Consider the following 13,554-nt stretch of genomic DNA (forward strand, 5'->3'; position numbering starts at 1 on the left):
CCGTCCGGCGCGCCGGAAACTGGCGCCGTTGGGATTGCGCCTGCGCAGTGCGCAGCCGCGAATCAGGTGCGCGTGGCCGGGACCCGGTCGCGGGCCCCGGGGTCTCGTGGGATCGTGGTGGTCCCGCCCGCTCGCTTGGCTTGCCCAGCAGGATGCCCGAGATCAGGGTCACGCCCTTGGGTGAGTGCTGGGCGGCGCGGGGAGCGCCCGAGGAAGGCTGGTTGGGGGCTCCGAGGTCTGGGGACCCCGGGACGTGTCTTCCTCGCCGCGCGGCCCCCCTCCCAGCGCCGGTGCACAGTGCACCTTCTTCCTGCCTCTGCGTTCGCGCACTCGCTGCCTTCCACCTGTTCCATATGTCTCGAGCCCCGCTTCCCTGCAGCCTCCGTTTACCCGTGAGCCGTTCACCCCACGTCAGTCAGACCTTGTTTTGCTTGACCGGCGCAGCGTTAAAAACAAAACCAACGTCGCCCCCCGCCCCCCAGCTTGCCTTTTGCGGAAGATGTAAGTGCATAGTTTAAAGGCCCAAACAGTACATTGGTGCGAAGGAGGTACAGTAGGTCACTCAGAATCGGAACAGCCGGGGTTTCTGTGCACAGGTGCCAGGGGCTTTTCGGGAACCTGCCCCCCTGCCACGGCTATATGTCCGCAGCGTCTTCTAGCAGTGTTGTCCCCCGCAGCTCTACATGCTCTCTTCTGTGGTGCACTCTCAGAATAGCCCACCCAGCCTCCCGCTGCAGTGGCCTAGCCCCTGGCCTACCAGGGCACAGCACGCATCCCGCCCCGCCATAGGTGCCCTCACGCCTCTCCTACCTGTTGGCTCCGGTTCCCCTCTGGCCACTTCAGCCCCACGCTGTCCTCGCACCTGGTTCCTCTCCAGGGGCTTCTGCAGGGTTCTCCTTCCAGCCTCTTTTCCCCTATGGCATCTTTCTCACCGCTCACTTTTGAACAGTCCTGTCTTCTTACTGCTTCTTTTACCCCAAATCCTCGCCGGGCAGTGGGAGAGAGGGGGGCATGGCCGTGCCTCTGACTGGTCCTCCCATACAGGGGCTGGCCAGGATGTGGGCCGAAGCTGCATTTTGGTGTCCATTGCGGGCAAGAACGTCATGCTGGACTGTGGGATGCACATGGGCTTCAGCGACGATGTGAGTCTCGAGGGTGGGATGCCTGGCATCCAGCCTGCTCCTCGGCGTCGTCACCAAGGGACCTGGGCCTCAGAGTCTCAGGCTCTGACTACAGAGGGGGAACAGGGGGGCAAGTGGGCACTGGTAGGAGGGCAGCCCCCACGGTCACCCAACAGGTGGAGCACTTGCATGGGCCAGACTGTACTGGAGCCAGGGCACAGCTGGGGGTCTCAGCTCTCAGGTACTGGCTCAGCTCTGCCCTACATGCTCAGGGGTTCTGAGCAGTTGGTGGCCTCAGTGGGCCTGCAGGGTGTGGATGTCAGGCTCAACTGCACCCTGACCCAGGGGCCGTCCCCACAGCCCTGGCTGCCCGACAGTCACCTGAACCCTGGGTGGGCGGCATCCTGACACTTCTGCTTCTCCCCCCACAGAGGCGCTTCCCCGACTTTTCCTACATCACCCGCAGCGGCCGACTGACCGACTTTCTGGACTGCGTGATCATCAGGTGGGCGCCCTCCCCACCCCAGACCCAACCACCCACCCAAGTGGCATCCTGGTTCGTGTTGCCCTGAGCCCCTTCCTGTTCCTTCCTGGAACATGAAGCTGATCCCACAGTAACTGCCTGCTGGTGGCGTCGCTGGACACCTGGGCCTGAGTCCCTTTTGCCCTCTCCCTCTTCCACGTTCAGGGCTGTGTCTGACACACAGTAGGCCCTCAGTGAGCAGAGGAATGGCAGTAGGGTTGCTGAATGGGGGGTTGGGGGGCATCCAGCTGACTGGTGCTGCGCCCGCAGCCACTTCCACCTGGACCACTGCGGGGCACTCCCCTACTTCAGTGAGATGGTGGGCTACGATGGGCCGATCTACATGACCCAGCCCACCCAAGCCATCTGCCCCATCCTGCTGGAGGACTACCGCAAAATTGCCGTGGACAAGAAGGGCGAGGCCAACTTCTTCACGTCCCAGATGATCAAGGACTGCATGAAGAAAGTGGTGGCCGTCCACCTCCACCAGACAGTGCAGGTCAGCCCCCCACTACCCGCCCCCAACTCACTCTGCTGCCATCCCAGGGACCCTTGGAGGCAGAAGGTGAGCGTGGGGCCCAGCTCAGATCCAGCACTGAGCAGGGCCCCTGCCACTCCCTGGCTCTGCCTGAGTGCGTGGAAGAGGCCAAAGAGGGCCACTGTGCCATCTGAGTACATAGGAGCAGGCCGGGTGGGTCAGAGACCAGAGTGTGGGCTCACTGCAGTGGACTGACTCAGGGTGGAGGGGTAAGACTTGAGGCAGGCGAGTAACATCAAATGTAAAATTTATAACAAGGATTATGGATTTGTCTTCTTCTCAAGAGTCTAGGTTTTGCTTGTTTTCATGAGTCTGACATTTGGGGTCATCTTATTTTTCAGGTTGAACCCTTTGTCGAGTTGAATCATTCTGTGTATCCTCAATAATGCTTTATCTTTGAGTCTACCTTTCTGGCGAAAGCTCGCCCCTCCCACACCTTGAATCCTTGCCCTTCTTAGTACTTTTATCCTTTCTGCTGCATATTTTATTTTTGTTTTTTGGCTGCACTGTGTAGCATGTGGGATCTTAGTTTCTTGACCAAGGATCAGACCTGCTCCCCTTGCTGTGGAAGTGCAGAGTCTTAACCACTGGACCAGTAGGGAAGTCCCTCTGCATCATATTTTAAATGTGACTCTTTTCCACGGCTTGGGTTTAATGCAACCTGATGGCCTGTCCTGTAGGAGAGGTGTGCACTCCACGTGTAATAATTTGGGATTTAGGTGTATCTTCTTCCGTTTACTTCCAGTTTGTCCATCCTGTTCTATGTTTTATTTCCTTTATTGTCTTTTTCCGGACTGAGTCTTTAAAACTCCATTTGTCCTCTTATTTTGTAAGTAATTATATGTTCTTTCGTAATTCTTTTTGTGGCAGAGATTACAAAATACATCCATGACAACTCAGCTCTAAGGTACTTGGAACTTTTGCCTCTTTCCTGGACAATGAAAGCGTCTCAGAGCATCTTAAATTCACTTACCCCTCTTCTACTCACCAGCTCTTGTTTCCATATAGCAGGATTTTAATTCTGTCAGCCTATGAGGCCCCAAGGCCCTCACCATTTGCCATGTACCATCTGCATTACCCTAGCTGTGTCCCTGCTCCTTCCCATGTTCTTCACTTCATATTTGCAATGAAGAGCATCAGTATGGATCTGCTGGTGATGAATGTTCTCAACTTTATTTGTCTGCAGATGGGTTTATTTCGCCTTTATTATTAAAGACTTTCTCCCTTAGGTTCAGAATTCTAGGGCAGCAGGTACTACCAGGACTCAAGTCTTCCATCTGCTATTTGTAGGAGAATTCTCTTGGGCGACTTGTGGGATTCTGTCCTTTCCTGCAGACTGGCAGGTGGCTGTGCTGGCTCCACCTGTTCCCTTCCTGCTCAGGTGTGAGGCCCTGGAGCTGCCCCCAGCTCCCTCCAGGCTGAATGGAGATCTTTCTCCTCCAGACCCTCCATTGTCCTCATGTCTATATTTCATGCTGGATAGCCTTTTCTATTTATTTTAGTTCATTAATTCTTTTCCTTGTTGTATATAATGTGCTGTTAAATTCATCTGTTGAATTTTCTTTTTAAAGTTGAAATATAATTGACTTACAATATTACATGTTGCAGGAATGCAGTACAGTGACTCATGGTTTGTAAAGGCTATACTTCATGTGTCAGTCAGTTCAGTTCAGTTGCTCAGTCATGTCCAACTCTCTGCAACCCCATGGACTGCAGCATGCCAGGCTTCCCTGTCCATCACCAACTCCTGGAGCTTGCTCAAAGTCATGTCCATTGAGTCGGTGATGCCATCCAACCATCTCATCCTCTGTCATCGCCTTCTCCTGCTGCCTTCAGTCTTTCTCAGCATCAGGGTCTTTTCCAGTGAGGCAGTTCTTCCCATCAGGTGACCAAAGTATTGGAGTTTCAGCTTCAGCATCAGTCCTTCCAGTGAATATTCAGGACTGATTTCCTTTAGGAGATCAGTAAAGGCTACACTTCATGTATAGTTATTGTAAAATATTGGCGCTCTTCTCTGTGCTGTACAGTGTATCCTTGTAACTTATTTGATGCATAAGAGCCTGTACCTCTTAATCCCCCATGCTTCTCACCTTTTCTCTCTTCCCTCTTCCTACTAGTAGTTTGTTCTCTATGTCTATGAGCCTTGTTTCGTTTTTGTTACATTCACTAGTTGTATTTTTTTATATATCACACATTAAGTGATACAATACAGTATTTGTCTTCCCATCTGACTTATCTCACTTAGCATAATGCCTTCCAAGTCCATCCATGTTGCTATAAATGGCAAAATTTCATCTTTTAAACGAGTAGTAGTCCTGTGTGTCTGTGTATACCACATCTTTATCCATTCATCTGTTGAGGGGCATTTAGGTTGATTCCATATCCTGGCTATTGTAAATAGTAAACAGTAAACATTTGGGTGCATGTTATCTTTTCGAATTACTGTTTTCTCTGGATGTATGCCCAGGAGTAGGATTGCTGGATCATATGGCAACTCTAATTCTGGCTTTTTGAGGAACCTCCATACTATTCTCCATAGTGGCTGCACCGATTTACATTCCCACCAACAGTATAGGAGGGTTCCCTTTTCTCCACATCCTCTGTATTATTTATTATTTGTAGACTTTTTTGTAAAGTGGTACCTTATTGTAGTCTTAAGTTGCAATTCTATGTTAATTAGCAGTGATAAGTATCTTTTCAGGAGCATGTTGGCCAGCTGTATGTCTTCTTTGGAGAAATGTCTGTTTAGATCTTCTGCCCATTTTTGGATTTTGGAGGTTTTTGTTTTTTTTTTTTTAATAATTTTTGTTTTTGGCTGCACTGGTCTTTGTTACTGTGCATAGACTTTTCGCTAGTTGTGGTGAGCAGGGACTACTCTCTAGTTGCAGTGTGTTGGCTTCTTATTGCAGTGGCTTCTCTTGTTGCGAAGCACAAGAGCTTCAGTAGTTGTGGCCCATGGCTCAGGAGTTGTAGTGCATGGGCTTAGATGCCCTGCAGCGAGTGGAATCTTCTTGGACCAGGGATTGAACTCACGTCCCCTGCAGTAGCAGGCAGATTCTTAACCACTGGATAACCAGGGAAGTCCCGAGTTGTTTTTCTGATAATTGAGCTGTATGAGCTGTTTGTGTATTTTGGAGATTAATACCTTGTCGATTGCATCATAAGCAAATATTTTCTCCCATTCTGTAGGTTGTCTTTTTGTTTTGTTTATGGTTTCCTTTGCTGTGCAAAAGCTTCTGAGTTTAATTTAGGTCCCATTTGTTTACATTTGTTATTTCCATTACTCTAGGAGACGGATCCAAAAAGATACTGCTGCTATTTATGCTGCAGAGTATCCTGTCTTTGTTTTCTTCTAAGGCTTTTATGGTGTCTGCTCTTTAACATTTAGGCCTTTAATCTGTTTTATTTTTGTATGTGGTGCTAAAGTTTTAATTTTATTCTTTTACATGTATCTGTCCAGTGTTTACAGCACCATTTTTTAAAGAGACTCTCTTTTCTCCATTGTATGGTCTTGCCTCCTTTGTCATAGATTAATTGACCGTAAGTGTGTGGGTTTATTTCTAGACTTTCTATCCTGCTCCACTTATCTATATTTCTGTTTTGCTTTGATTGCTGTAGCTTTGTAGTAGTCTGAAGTCAGGGAGCCTGATAACTCCAGTTCTGTTTTTCTTCATTTTTCTCTCCATTTACCATGTAGATTTGATGATTGTAGCTTTTCAGCATAGTCTAAAATTGAGGAGTGTGATTCCTTCAGCTATGTTCTTTGTCAAGATTCTTTTGGCTTTTTAGGGTCTTTTGTGTTTCCACACAAATTTTAAAATTATTTGTTCTTGTTCTGTGAAAAATTTGTTCTTGTTCTGTGAAAAATGGTTATGTTGATGTGCTATGTACTCAGCTGCTCAGTCATGTCCAACTCTGTGTGATCCTATGGACTGCAGCCCACCAGGCTCCTGTGTCCATGGGATTCTCCAGGCAAGAATACTGGAGTGAGTTGCCATTTCCTCCTCCCAGGGATCTTCCCAACCCAGGGATCAAACCTGCATCTCTTGCATTTCCTGCATTGGCAGGCAGATTTTTTTTACCACTGAGCCATCGGGAAAGCCTCAGTATTTTAATAGGGATTGCACTGACTATGTAGATTGCTTTGGGTAGTATGGCTCTATTGAATTCTTAATTTGGGTTATAGTTTTCTCATTTTAAGATTTCCACTGTATTTAATAGTTTCTAGTCTTTTGCTAATATTCTTAATTCTTTCTCTGAATGTGTTAAAAGCAATCCTTTTAAAGCCTGTGCTTGAAAACCCCAGGTGCCCCGAGTCTGCTTCTGTAGACTGTTGTTTCTCCTCTTTCCTTCCCTATTGTCCCATTTCCTGTGTCCAGTTGCTTCTGACCAGAACTGGATGTTGCATATGGAAAAAAAACTGGCATAGTGAAAGGCTGGAATGATGTCCCAGACTCCACCTCCCAGCCCTCTGACCGGTGCAGCCCACAGACCTGAGGTCAGCCCTCTTCTCTGCAGGTGGACGATGAGCTGGAAATCAAGGCTTACTATGCGGGCCATGTGCTGGGGGCGGCCATGTTCCAGATTAAAGTGGGCTCAGAGTCTGTGGTGTACACGGTCAGTGGAAACTTGGGGCACAGGAAGGGCTGCCTGGTTGAGGAGAGGGAGGAGGCCCCTCCTCATCACCACATTCTTTGCCAGGGCGACTACAACATGACCCCAGACCGGCATTTGGGGTAAGCAGGCCTGTGCATTTGTTTCATTCATGGAGGTCCCTGCAAGGGTATAGTGACCCTCAGCGGGGTGTGTCGGGTACCTGAGTGGTCTGTATCACTGTCCCCTGGGTGTCCTCCTATCTCCCTTCAAGCGTTGCGGCCTGGGCCTGTGCAGAGAAGGCAGGCTGCCCGCCAGAGGGTACAGGAGGGCCGTGGCCGTGTACAGCCTAGCTCCCGTGTGGACTGTCCCCCTCTGGCCACCCCCACCTGTGTTCTAGCGCCGCCTGGATTGATAAGTGCCGGCCCAGCCTGCTCATCACAGAGTCCACCTATGCCACCACCATCCGGGACTCCAAGCGCTGCAGGGAGCGAGACTTCCTGAAGAAGGTCCACGAGACCGTGGAGCGCGGTGGGAAGGTAGCTGGTGAGGGCGCAGGGGCCCCGGGTGGGACTTGCCACATGTGCCCCGGCCATGCTGCACAGGTCTTTTGGCTTTCCGGCATGTGGTCAGGGTAGGGACAGAGGGAGGAAGGTTTGCTCAGCCCTGGGAAGACCCTTCTGCCAGGGCTTATTCACCCCTCAGACCTCAGACCCCAGTGAAGGGCTGGCCAGAGTGTCTGCTGACCACTGGTCAGTTTTGCTGGGACAAAATAGGAGCTACACACAATTGTCACAGGGCCTCAAGCCCCCAGAGCTGCCAGCAGGGCTGGTCTTCTGAGAAGGCAGCCATAGGGAGTGACTGCCTGCCCGTGTGGTTTGGGCTTGACACAGTTGGAGGGGGACAGCATGGCCAGGGGTTCCTGCCCAAGCTGGCCTCACAGCCCCACCCCACAGGTGCTGATCCCTGTGTTTGCACTGGGCCGTGCTCAGGAGCTCTGCATCCTGCTGGAGACCTTCTGGTAGGTGCAGCCCAAGGTGGTTGTTTTAAGCCTTGTGCTGCTAGCTGTGGGTGGGGGAACACCCTTCCTGGCACTGGACTTGACCCAGGCTAAGGGCACATGGGGGCCACTGGCTGGCCCTGCTCCACAGTCTCCCCACCATGCCCTGTTCTGGCTGCAGGGAGCGCATGGACCTGAAAGCCCCCATCTACTTCTCCACGGGCCTGACAGAGAAGGCCAATCACTACTACAAACTCTTCATCCCCTGGACCAACCAGAAGATACGGAAGACCTTTGTACAGAGGAACATGTTCGAGTTCAAGCACATCAAGGCCTTTGACCGGGCATTTGCTGACAGCCCAGGACCCATGGTGTGCCCCGGTGCAGCTGGGGGGGGCAGGGAGTTCCACCAGGCTCAGGCTCGCTTGCAGGGTGCAGTGTGCCTCTGTGCTGGGAAGATGGGGGGGCAGAAGGCTCTGAGGGTAGGGGGAGCATCTGCTGCCCTGACTGTCCCCACATTTGCCCCGAAGGTCGTGTTTGCAACCCCGGGGATGCTGCATGCTGGCCAGTCACTACAGATCTTCCGGAAGTGGGCAGGGAACGAGAAGAACATGGTGAGGGGTCTGGGCCCCAGGGCTGGCTCCTTGGGGGCAGGGGCTGCCCTGGCTGGGGGCTTGCTGCCATTAGGAGGAGCAGGCTGGGCATGCTGGTGCCTGGGGTCTGACCCAGGCTGACTCTCACTGTGTCTTGGACCATCTGCACCAGGCAGGAAAGCCCCTGGCTTCCTGAACGCCATCATGGGGGTCAGGCCTGGGTGGGCTTGTGCTGAGACCACTGAGCCTGCTTCTGCAGGGTCTGCAGTGGGCCCTGAAGGGGAGGGCCCTCCATCAAGGGTTCAGGTTCAGGTGGGCAGAAGGGTGGGTGGGGGGAATGTCCCAGGAGGAAGCCCCGAGGCAGGAGGTGCAGGGGAGCCACTCGTCTATCCCTCCCTCCCACAGGTCATCATGCCTGGCTACTGCGTGCAGGGCACCGTGGGTCACAAGATCCTCAGTGGGCAGCGCAAGCTGGAGATGGAGGGGCGGCAGGTGGTGAGTCCTCACCTCTCTCTACCAGCCCTGTGGATCCCACTTGGGTGGGTGGAGGCCCTCGGAACCACCACCTGTGCTGATGGCCCACATACTGCGATGTTACAGCTGGAGGTCAAGATGCAGGTGGAGTACATGTCCTTCAGTGCCCACGCAGATGCCAAGGGCATCATGCAGCTGGTGGGCCAGGCGGAGCCAGAGAATGTGCTGCTGGTGCACGGCGAGGCCAAGAAGATGGAGTTTCTGAAGCAGAAGATTGAGCAGGAATTCCGTAGGCAGTCCAGGCAAGGGTAGGGGAGTGGGGGGGTCTGGTGCAGGCGGGGCCCTCCAGCCTGGACTGAGGCTCTCTCCATCTCCTGGCCAGGGGTCAACTGCTACATGCCGGCCAACGGCGAGACGGTGACGCTGCCCACAAGCCCCAGCATCCCTGTGGGCATCTCACTGGGGCTGCTGAAGCGGGAGATGGCACAGGGTGAGTGGCAAGGCCAGCTGCGGTGGGGGTTGGGGGGCAGGGCAGCTGCTGGGCAGGTGGCCCCATTCACAGTGCTAACCAGTGCCCCATCCCCACAGGGCTGCTCCCTGACGCCAAGAAGCCTCGGCTCTTGCACGGCACCCTGATCATGAAGGACAGTGTGAGTGCTGCAATCGCCATGGGGCTGGGGGGCTGTCTCTGCCGGCTCTGACCCACTCTTCCCCCACAGAACTTCCGGCTCGTGTCCTCAGAGCAGGCCCTCAAGGAGTTGGGCCTGGCCGAGCACCAGCTGCGCTTCACCTGCCGTGTACACCTGCACGACACACGCAAGGAGCAGGAGATGGCCATGCGTGTGTACAGCCACCTGAAGAGGTAGGTGTCCTGGCCGCCCTTCCCCATGGGTGCAGGGCACACGTGGGGGCGCCAGGCTGGGCCTCACTGGGATTCCCTGCAGTGTCCTCAAGGACCACTGCGTGCAGCACCTTCCTGACGGCTCCGTGACCGTGGAGTCCATCTTAGTCCAGGCCGCTGCCCACTCCGAGGACCCAGGCACCAAGGTGCTACTGGTCTCCTGGACCTACCAGGTGAGGGCAGGACTGGTTGGGTCTCCCTATCACCCGGGGCAGGCGGGTCAGGGGGATAGACCAACAGCCCTTCTTGCCTGTGGCTGCAGGACGAGGAGCTAGGAAGCTACCTCACATCTCTGCTCAAGAAGGGCCTGCCCCAGGCCAGCTGAAGCCCCGTGGACAGTAGAGGGACCTGGCTTGTGCTCCAGGCCTGTCTATGCCCCTGTCTTCCCCGTGTCCTTGGGTGTAGATCCCATCGCTCATCTGTGTAGAGAACACAGGGCCACGTACCTGCTCGAGTGGCTGCTTTTGGCCAAAGAAACGGATCTGGGAGGCTTTTCACCTTTTATTTCTACTCCTGGCCTCCCAGGAGATGGGTGGGGGCTCTTGGGGTGTTGATCTCCAATAAAAACCACCACAGGCTGTCTGGGCGTCTTCCTTTCTGATGCTTTCTCCTGCACCACTCCTCTGTGGCAACCCACCTGGGCAGGTGCCCAGGGAAGTGGGGACTTGTGGCAGGTACAGGCTTGCTGTGGTTGCTGCACGGTGCAGGGCAGGGTCAAGCAGCGGAGCAGCAGAGGGTTACCTGTGACTTCTGTACTGGGTCTCTGAGGGCCTGCGAGGAGGCTGCATGGATGTGGGACCTATGGACAGACCCCAGGTCATCCTGGGGGCAAGAAGGTCCCTGCAAGGGCCAGGCGAGAGCCTTCCATGGAACTGCAGAGCCCCTGCCTTTGCCCCAGAGTTCAAGTCCCTCCACCCAGTGCTGCCGACTGGATCCTCTCAGCTTCCCTCCCCGCCTCCACCACCCAGGGCCAGGTCAGGACGGGGCTTGGCTGAGGGGCTATGGCACCCACTCCAGGCTACCTGCCTTTGGGCTTTCCTGGGGTATGGCACTGCCACCAAGCACCCTTCTTCTGGTGAAGGCTCAACCTTGGGCAGGGTCAGCCAGTCAGGGTACAAGCAGGGACCTCCTCAGGTCACTTCCTCTTACCAAGGCCTTCGTAGAGCACTGACTTCAAGAACAAGCCATGGGCAGGGGCCACACGGGACTGGTGTTTCCCCAGGGGGTCCCGGCTCTCCAGAATGGCTTTCACCTGAGCAGGCATCAAAGCCCCCAGCCCCACGGCTACAAGTACAGCAGTCATTCTCCGCACCTGTGACCCAAAGCAAACACTGCTGCAGCTGCTCAAGCCCCAGGCCCCACCCCCAGGGAAGACCCCAGGCTGGAGCTCACCTGTTTGTACAGGAAGGACTGGCTCTCAAACTCCATGCTCCAGAACTGCAACTGCCTGCAGACACAGACACCTCACAGTGTGACCTATGGCTTCCCACCCTGGGGTCCAAATGCCACCCCCCTCCTGCTTTACTGTAATTGAGCCCAGTGAAAGGGAGACTAAAGCCAGATGACTGGTGCTTGTGAGGTGACTGTAGAGCTGTCGGGGCTGAGGTCCTGGTGTGAGCTCAGAGGCAACTGTAAGGCAGCCCTGGGCTCTTCAGCAGGAGCTGGAGGCTGGGCCTAACTGGGAAGGCTCTGGAATCCAGTAGCTGCTGGATGGCTGGAGGCCCTGGGACAGTGAGGGTGGGGTGAGGTGGGGGGCAGTAGAAACAACCCTTGTCAGCCTAGACCAGAACCACTGGCCTGGTGTTTCTCCCCCAGGAGAACCTTGTCCTTGACCACCAGGATTCGTCTGAGTTGGTGAGCTCTGCCTTCTGGACCAAGGCTCATGGGTCCAGAAGGCCCACACCATGGCTGACAACCACCCTCTTCTTCCCAGAAGCTGGATGGGTGGGTACCCAGGGAGCCCCAAGTGCAGCACTAGGGAAGGTTCTGGAGCTAAATCTAGCCTTTGCAGGCTTCAGACCGGAGTGCAGGCTGCTCTTCTCACCTGCTTTCCTCGGGGAGGACAAAGGGGCTGGCGGGGTCGGGGGACACAGAGGCCCGGCGCAAGGTGCGCACCGGGCTGGAGGCTGGGCTGCCAGCCGACTGGAAGGCACTGAAGTCATGTGTCCCCAGGAGGTGCTGGGCGGCTTCCTGCATGGCAGCCACATCCAAGCAGCTGCAGGGAGCCAAATGAGTGGTCAGGAGCGAATGGCTGGCCAGGCAGGCCTGGCAAGCCCCTGCTCACTCAAACCACTCACTCTGCCTGAAGCGCCCAGCACCGGTTTCGTTCAAATACAGGCAGCCTGTCAGGCCTGGGGCAGCCGGTAGCTAGGCGGTACAGGTAGGTCCTGGATATGGCTGCATGGCGGGCATGGAAGTGGCTGGGTACACGGAAGGCCTGTAGCACCCTGTGGGAGCGAGACCAGGAATGACCCCCTGCCGCAGCGATGTGACACCTTGGCATCTCCCCCATCACCCCAAGGAGTTCTGTCCTCACCTCCCGCCTCTACCATAGTGTACGATCCCAGGAGAGCGGTGCTCACCTGATTGCAGGGTGCTTCAGGTGGGTGTTGAGGGCTTCCGTCAGGACCTCAGGGGAGAAGGGTGGCAGGTCTGAGCGGCGCTGGATGTCCAGGTGCGCCGCGTTACTTAGGGCGTGGACCCCAGCATCCGTGCGGCTGGAAATGGTGAACTTTACCGGCATCACCGAGTTCAGCCGCTCTGCGGCCTCCTAGGGGTGTATAAGATACAGATGGGCCGGGCTCCCATCTGCCTCTCCCCGGGGTCGCCCTCCTCCCTCCCGGGCACGGGCCTGAAGCTCACCTCTAGGTAGTTCTGGACTCCGACGGCGCGCTGGACGCCCCTGACGGCCGCGACCCCGCTGCGGGCAGGGAAGGTGGAAGTTAGAGCGCGGAGGCTGCTTAGCCCGGGGCCCCGCCCGCCCCGCCCACTGTGATCAAAGGCGGCCGTTCCGCCCTGGCTGCCCGGGCCGGAGGCCGGAGGTGAGGACCCTAAACTCAGCCTCTGCCATCCCCTCGGGCGCCAGTCCTCGGCTGCTTTCCGGCTCGAGCTTGGGTGCTCCCCGCGGCGCCGGGCTCCACGAGGGGGTCGCGGGCACGGGTAGGAGGCTCAGAGGACGTACTTAAAGTCCGTTCCCAAGTACTGGAAGTACACGAGGTAGCGCGCCGGCACCGAGCCCGCGCCCATAGCCAGACTGGACAAGGTGGAGCCGCAGGAGCTGAGCGGGGCAGGCGGAGAGCCAGGCAGATTGGGACCGCACGTGGGGCTACGCGCGCGCGCACCCCGTCTGTCTACGCCCCCTGGCCGCTCCGGCGCTTGCGCTTGTGCTCTCGCCCCGCCCAGACAGCCTAGCAAGGCTGCCCAGGGCTGGGGAGCCGAGGCGGGACTAGACTTAGGGAGCGGATGCAAAGTCCCCACCCAGGGGAAACGCCGCCGCAGCCTCTCGCAGACCCGCAAGCTCCCGCGCCCACCCCACTAGCACCCACCCCAATCCTCCCGCCGCGGTCCGGATGAGCGCATGTTGCCAATCCCCCAGGTTGCCTAAGGCCGAATCGCAGGAGCGCGCGCGGCCCAGCGGCTCCTGAGACTGCTACTGGCCCCATCCACTCTTCCGACCCGCTGCCGGGACGAAGGGGGCAGGACGTCGGAGCGTTTGGCGACGCTCCCCGGCGGTGACAGCGGGCGGCGCGCGCGGACGGAGGACTTTAGCGACGCTCCCCGGCGGTGACAGGCGGGGCGGGGCGGTGGCGCA

General features: G+C 56.1%; 2 protein-coding genes across 7 annotated transcripts; one reads left to right on the plus strand and one right to left on the minus strand.

Annotated features, from left to right (window-relative positions):
• Positions 1 to 29: 29 nt before the first annotated feature.
• INTS11 (integrator complex subunit 11) lies at positions 30 to 10,325 on the plus strand. The gene is made up of 17 exons (XM_061383069.1): positions 30 to 180; positions 1,045 to 1,142; positions 1,553 to 1,626; positions 1,915 to 2,143; positions 6,701 to 6,799; positions 6,884 to 6,918; positions 7,176 to 7,314; positions 7,732 to 7,796; positions 7,957 to 8,146; positions 8,306 to 8,389; positions 8,774 to 8,863; positions 8,969 to 9,131; positions 9,225 to 9,332; positions 9,431 to 9,492; positions 9,562 to 9,704; positions 9,787 to 9,916; positions 10,006 to 10,325. Exons 1-17 carry the CDS (start codon positions 153 to 155, stop codon positions 10,066 to 10,068), a joined length of 1,800 nt encoding a protein of 599 aa, XP_061239053.1. The 5' UTR covers positions 30 to 152; the 3' UTR covers positions 10,069 to 10,325.
• On the minus strand, positions 10,159 to 13,216 carry PUSL1 (pseudouridine synthase like 1). 6 transcript variants are annotated; one of them, XM_061383085.1, is made up of 8 exons: positions 12,925 to 13,084; positions 12,606 to 12,663; positions 12,326 to 12,513; positions 12,041 to 12,190; positions 11,788 to 11,958; positions 11,136 to 11,190; positions 10,893 to 11,055; positions 10,389 to 10,542 (listed from the first exon to the last, which is right to left on the minus strand). In XM_061383085.1, exons 1-8 carry the CDS (start codon positions 12,987 to 12,989, stop codon positions 10,481 to 10,483), a joined length of 912 nt encoding a protein of 303 aa, XP_061239069.1. In that variant the 5' UTR covers positions 12,990 to 13,084; the 3' UTR covers positions 10,389 to 10,480. The 6 variants fall into 6 exon arrangements, with proteins under 6 accessions (XP_061239074.1, XP_061239072.1, XP_061239071.1 ...); XM_061383086.1 differs by having other exon boundaries at positions 10,476 to 10,565; XM_061383090.1 differs by lacking the exon at positions 10,893 to 11,055 and having other exon boundaries at positions 10,159 to 10,542; positions 12,925 to 13,216.
• Between the last annotated feature and the right edge of the window lie 338 nt (positions 13,217 to 13,554).

This window comes from Bos javanicus, chromosome 16 (genome assembly GCF_032452875.1).
Source record: "Bos javanicus breed banteng chromosome 16, ARS-OSU_banteng_1.0, whole genome shotgun sequence".
NCBI classification, from domain to species: domain Eukaryota; kingdom Metazoa; phylum Chordata; class Mammalia; order Artiodactyla; family Bovidae; genus Bos; species Bos javanicus.